The sequence below is a fragment of the Cupressus sempervirens genome, chromosome 9, assembly GCF_028749045.1.
Source record: "Cupressus sempervirens isolate cs-2001-9-10 chromosome 9, ASM2874904v1, whole genome shotgun sequence".
Lineage (NCBI taxonomy): Eukaryota > Viridiplantae > Streptophyta > Pinopsida > Cupressales > Cupressaceae > Cupressus > Cupressus sempervirens.
In genome coordinates this window covers 68414354-68421478 of record NC_143126.1, presented here as the reverse complement: position 1 = coordinate 68421478, position 7125 = coordinate 68414354, and the positions used below count along the sequence as shown (strand labels likewise).

At 29.5% G+C, this 7125-nt stretch overlaps 1 protein-coding gene across 1 annotated transcript; it reads left to right on the top strand.

Moving 5' to 3' along the window:
- Nucleotides 1–2186: 2186 nt before the first annotated feature.
- Nucleotides 2187–2988, top strand: LOC149537658 (protein GLUTAMINE DUMPER 2-like). Its single transcript, XM_089801445.1, has one exon. It carries the CDS (start codon nucleotides 2299–2301, stop codon nucleotides 2734–2736), a length of 438 nt encoding a protein of 145 aa, XP_089657571.1. The 5' UTR covers nucleotides 2187–2298; the 3' UTR covers nucleotides 2737–2988.
- The last annotated feature ends 4137 nt before the right edge of the window (nucleotides 2989–7125 follow it).

Genomic DNA, 7125 nt, shown 5'->3' with positions numbered 1-7125 from the left:
AAATCCTACATTGTGTTTCAACAAGCCTTCATGTTCCACCTATATAATTTCCACTAGGCTCTTTTTCCTACTCATCCCATTTTTGTTCAAGTCCTTCCTCCCAACCCTTCACCATCAGCTTTTACTCCCCAAATCCCTGTGGAAATTGTCTTCATTATTGACACCAAATGCCTCAAAACACCCCCTCCTACATCCTCCAACAAATTAAGATGGAAAACGACATCAATATTATTGAAATTCTAATGTTGAGGTTGAAGTGAGTAGAAGAAGATCTCTCAAGTCTAGAAAGAACCTAAAGCAAGGAAATCCTAAGGTTAGGTAAGAGTATTCTATTAGCTCAAATACTATACGTAGTGGGAAGAATAAGAATCTCACTAAAATATAGAAAATCAAAGCTAACATAAAAAGGTATATTGATGATGTGGAGGAGGATATTGTGAGTGAGTGTCCTCAAAAGGGGGCTTATTGACACTCTTAAAATTGAAACTCACTCCTCAGGGGATACCAATGTTGGGGGTGGAAATGGTGACCTCGATACTATCACCACCCCTACTCAGTAACAAGATAAAGATAAGCACAATACCAAAGGTGATGGGAATGACCTTCAGGTGACTTTGGAATTGGTGAACTTAGGGTTCTACTGAGGAGATTGTCACACTCAATGAGAGCATTAAGAAACTCATGAGGAGACATGATAGCCTACACCAAAGATTTGATGTGGTGGCCAACTTTTCTGTCAAGGTCATGCACTCGACAACCACCACTCTACATCTCTTTCATGTTGAGAAAGATGGGTTTGTTGCCTCTTCTGGTGTGGATACTATGAGCTCCTTATAGCAGTTTATGATGGATTACTAGCTTCATGTGCTTCTGGAAAAGCCCGATAAAGAGAAGAAAGAGAGATAGCTCTATGTGTTTATTTTACTTTTTTTGATGTGTTTAGTTACTTGGACTTTTCCCTGGTGCACTTTGTCTATAGTCTTCAGTTGGACTTGGTTTAGTTTTATTATTTGAACTTGACATATGTTTAATTTTCAATATATTACTCTACGTGCCAACTATAATAGTTTTAGAAACTGGGATACTTTGATGTGAGTATTTTTTATATTAAGAAAAAGGATAGGATGATAATGTGCTACTAACTTTCTACTCTGTTTGAACTTTTTGTTTCTAAATCAACCTTCAATTTTATCTACTTTCTAATATATATATATATATATATATATATATGAACATCTAAACTATTCCATTAAATACAAAAGACAAAGTGAGCCCCACTTTTCCACTCTCTAGGTATTGTAACACAAGCTCTAATCATGCTCAAATATTACACAATTGACCCCTTTAGAGGTATAGAAACTTAATCGTAGTTATGTAACAAAGGATGGTATCAATGGAATTCACCTTTATATCAGCTTTTCATGGTTAAAGAAATGGGTGTTTCTATTTATAACATAGGCGATGAGGCACAAGTGGAGAGTATATTTCGCAAATAAATAAATAAAAGACTTCATAATATCCTACTACTTTTCAGAAACCACTAACTAATTCATGGTTAAGATGAGTTCTTAGTCTCTCATAATGGGTGTTCCTTAATCACAAATGACATGAAAATTCAAGATAAAAAGTAGAGGATGCTAAGACTACCACGTCTTTCTATTTGATATTTGGATTTCTCTGTAGTTATATGATTTTCGGATTTCTCTGTATTTAGAAAACTTGGCCCATACATTAAAGTTTTCTTAATAGACAACTGATGCCCACAAATATCAATCTTCTACACAAATGATAAAAATTGCAATATAAAGTAAAGTACCACTTTAAATCAATTTGGTAACGGATACCATTTATAGAACTGATAAACATTCCACCAACTAAGAATTTAACCAGGTTAAATGAGCAAACCGTTATGGTTTGGAATACACATCTTGAAGTTTGCTAAACGTGGCATGAAATTCAGGGAGAATAAAAGCTTCTTGAAAAAGATGTTTCGCTAATAATTAAATAAAAGCAAAAGCAAACAATCAAAAACAAATTAGTTTTACTTGAAACCTGCAGTGTGGCAGGTACTTTTGGGTATGTAATTTATATTAAAGATGAAATCTGATCCATTCATTGTGACTGAAACGGACGCTCTCTATTTAATAATTGCATGCCTTCCTTTTCCCAACGACAAAATAAGTACACCTGTGCACTTCTCATATCCCTCTCCTCCCTCCACGATAAGCTTGGTAAAGAAAGTTGGGCTTAAAAAATACTTCAATTGTCAGATAGGCCTATAAATAATATTAGTTTGCTATGTTGAGGAGTTGTGGTGGTTCATTCATTGCACTATCTGTTTGTCTATCTGCTGGATTTGTGAATGATTTGAGAAACATGAAATACATTTCACCTGCAACCCAAAATAATATCAGTGCCTCTCATTTGGGATGGCGTTCTCCTGCTCTTTACCTCTTCATCGCAGTGGCTGCTATGCTTGCTCTTATTGGCTTTGCCTCCCTCATTCTCGTTTGCACTTGGTGCAGATTTCTCTCTGTCTCTCTCAATCAGAGAGAAGCTAACAATGAGGAAACCATTAATGGCCCTGTTAAGCCCGAGGTCACATGGTGCCATGATGATGATGAGGAAGTGAAGGAGAAAGTGCTTGTGATTATGCCTGGTGACCACAAACCCACTTTTCTTGCCACACAGCTTTCATCATCTGTTAGTGACACTACTATTGCGGATAATGTCTGATGGGAGAAACTTGCTTGCAGTTTGTGTTTCTTCTTCTTCCTCTTCTTCTTCTTCTTCTTCTTTGTCTTTTGTATATTTGCTTAGATTGGGCAAATCTGAAATTTAAATGAGGCCCCTGTATGATGGTTTTGATGGTATTGGAGCTAGAAAAAGGAATTTGTACATTGATATATGTCTACAATATTTCTTGCAAGATTTTGTTTACAGGAGTGCTTGGGAGAGTAATAATAATGTGGATCTATTTTCCTCTGACATTTGATGTGTGTGGATGTGTGTGGATTGCTGCATCGCTGAATCGATACAATTATATTTTCAATGAGATCCCTTTCTACTACTAATACATGTTTTTTTTGGTGTGATGGCAAAGTCTATATGGTATCACACTACAGGTAGTACATGTGGTCGATTCAAAGTACCATGAGCCTCTAGACCCTTCATCTGTATAAGCTTGCAACTATATCTCCTATGAGATTTCTCTCCACTGCCACCAGCATGTGCTTTTGGTGTAGTGGCAAAATCTGGAGAGTTAAAGGAAAAAATCTATTAGTTTTGTGAATATTTTTTTGTTTTATTCTGAACTAACAGTGCTAAGACTTAGGCAAGAGCCTACAACACATCAGTAAATTGTGATCCTCTTAATTAGGAGGTCTTGAATTAAGATTAACTAATAATCAAAATAATTAATCACAACAAATAAAAAATAATTAATCTTGCCTTCTGCCTCTTAGCCCTGAGCATTAAGACTATATAATCTTTTTAGATGATTGATTGTATATGTTTAAAACTGACATTTCAGATAACATTAAATGATTTATGATGGAAATAGAGCAACAGTAGTAGAAGAATATTGATAATCTTGCTAACCAGTACTCAAAAATATATTTTCCAGCATGTTGGACATCCAAACAAAAAATATTAACTTTATTATTCACCGTGCAACTGAAAAGATATAGTCACTTCACTTGTATAGTTTTTCTTAAATTTTGTGAAAATTCCAGAATATGTGTGTCTAACATAAGGAAGGAATTGGATAAGGATGGCAATGGAAACGCCACTGTTCCCTGACAGGCGATCATTGCTCAAATAATGCTATGTGAAGAGACGTTTAACTTTTCTCCCTTTTTCTTTTTGCTTCCTTAAAATAGGTTTCTGTACGTGGATTATATAATTGATTTGCTAGCCCTTCACACAAGAAAGAATCATAATAATTCATTCTCTGAAGTGACCGATCCACATTCCAATAATAAATAGTTTATGGGTGGAAATTGTTACTTTTTATCTTTTATTTTTTTGTTTGTTTCCTATTTCTAATAGTTGTCCCAAGTTTTTACATTTTTATTTTATGTATATTATTATTTTGTTAAATTGATTGCTTTTAAATTCTTTTTATTAATGCTGATAGGCATAGTGGGATGGTGTGAAAAAATTAATGTTAACTTTTATTCTTCTAAATGAAATTTGACAACCATCTACATGTCAAAAGTTTAAATCTTATTATAAATAGAATATACTTTTAAAAATAATTTAATAAATAGACCATAAAATATCTATTTAAAATAATATTTGTAGATATAAATCATCTATTTAAAAAAAATTAAAATTAAAAGATTAAATTAGTAAAAAAACTAAATAAATGGAGATAAAGGAAATATAAATAATTTTAGATGTAGTAAATTAAATTATTATTATTTTGTAGTGGATATCTATTGATTTATTATTATCGGCATTTCTTTAGATAGATTTATTTAAGATATCAATACTAATTTTTATATTTGTTTTAGGCTAATACTATTGTAATCAATTGAATGGCAATTAATCTTTCTATATCAATCGAAGTTTTTTGTTTCTAATTTTAACTTTTAATTTTTCTAATGTTTATTTGTGAAATTTTTAATTTTTAAATTGATCAAAACTATTCTACTCTAACTTGATTAGCTGATATATTTTGGGTGTTATAGGAACAAATTTTAGGAAGCACTACCCTATTGTTATGTTATATTTATGCATATGAACACACAGAACTTATTTAATAATGTTTAAATATTAAATAAATATTTAAATTGACCTTCTCATATTAATCATATACATGACTTTAATATGGAGTATTAGAAAGCCATTATGTTAATAATTTATATAGGAAAAAGTTATTTATTAATTATTCATTAAAATTATTAATGATACTAAGTATATATCAAAACCTTTCCTAAAGTCATTCATCTAATGCTTCTGCTATAAAAATTAAATAATTATCAAATATTATTATTTGAAAATATTATATTGACAAATGTGTGTGGAATAAGTTCTGTTTAATATAAATTATATATAAAATGTAATAAAAATATAACATTACAAATAATAACATATATTTATATCATAAATTTTTTTTAAATATTAATTATGAATATTTTCTATTGAAAAGTATTATTTTTCTAATATCCCTTTTATAAAACTAGACTCATAATTTTTCTTAACTTTCTAAATTGAAAATTAATTTTTAATATAAATATTTTATCAAATAATATTAAAATATTAATTCAATAATTCAATTATTTTCTTATAACTATTAAAAATTTAGTCTTTATACATTTTATACATATTATAACATATATAGAATATTCTATAGAATGAAATTTAGAAACATTATTAAATAAAAATAATAATATATATAAGAATTGTATTCTCTTTGATTTCTATATAATGCACTAAACTTAACATTCAATAAGATTATCCTTTTTATCATATTGAGAATAAATGTTATCAAAAGTATTTTTGAGGGATATAGAGATCCTTTAGAGTGATAAGGAGAATAACTAAATATGCTATAACTTTTATTTTAATATAATGACCCATCTATATTTTTCTCTTTGCTTGCGTAAAAAGATGTCCTCGAACTATAGAAAAAGACCAAGCTAATATACATTTTATAACATAGATGTGTTATTAAACTTTTGGAACATATTTATCCATGGAAAAGGTGCTACCACACAACACAATCACACAATTAGCATAGATATCAATAGTGCAAGTGGAAGAATTACTCAGGCATGGATTATGGCATTACCACACAATATAATGCCATGATAAGTATAGACATCAATGCTCCAAATGGAATAATTACTCAAGCATGAATCATAGGACCATAGAAAAATTTAGGCGGTTTTTTATATATAAAAAATTGCACAAACACCAAATTATGTACATATCTATACTTAGAATATAATGCTTAGGGGAAACCTCAAAGAAGGAAAATTTTCAAATTTCATTATATAAAATTCAATTTTTATCTTAGACTTTTTGTTCAATTTTCATCTATAGCTCTACTCAAAACATGTTGGTCATACATTTTTGAATTTGAAGTCTAATTATATCATAATGTAAATAAAATATTATCCTGTATTTCAGTCATTTTTCAATATGATTTGCAAAGTACATTAATAAATTTAGATTTTGATTGTCATATTGCACTATGTAAAATGCAGCTCAATGATTCATAGCTTGAATCTTAAATGGCGTTAGATTTTAGAAATTGAGGTACAATTTGCATCTTCCAACATTAAAAAACTATAAGATAAGGCTAAATATTACTAGACTTGGGTTTGATACATTTAATTCTATGTTACTTATTGAAACATGTAAACTAGGGTTAAAATAAAACTTGATAGAATTACATTTCAAGCTTTATGTCCAATTTACATCTCATGGCATGAAATCTATAAAAGAAAGTTTAAGTCTCAATAGACTTACATTTTATACTTATTATACATGCAAACTAAAACATAAAGTATAAATATGATAGACATGTACTTATACTATAAGAATGAATTAACATTATTGACATGTTAATTTCAATAAAAATCATGAATCTTATTGAGTTTATATGTTAAAAAAAATGAATTCAATTTACATCTTAGAAACATATTCAAATCCTTAGCCTAACCACCATCTAATACTAATCAAATCTTTATTTTTAACCACCATCTAAGACCATAAAAACAATGTTCAAGAGAATTTTGCAATATTTACAATCTTCAAAAACCATTTAATAATACAAATCCTTTGAAATGTCACAAAACTTCATAGTTATAATACTTTCAAAAAGTCACAACACTTCATAACTAAAATCCTTTGGAAAACTTTTACTACTTTATAATCATAATATTTTTGAAGAGTCACAACTATTCATAATTATGACCCTTTTGAAGGTTCACATCCTTTCAATATCATTGACACCTTTTCAAAAAGTCACTTCCTTATTTGTTTCATATTACTTCCCTCTTCCATTTTTTCTTTTTGAACTCCTCTCTTCTCATCCTCTTTTTCTCCCATCTCTAAAATAAATTATCCTCCATTTTATATTTTAATTCTGAGGAGTCGTGTCTATTTTTTAAA

Coding starts and splice junctions, on each gene's coding strand:
- LOC149537658 (XM_089801445.1), top strand. CDS start 2,299: ATGTTGAGGAGTTGTGGTGGTTCATTCATTGCACTATCTGTTTGTCTA.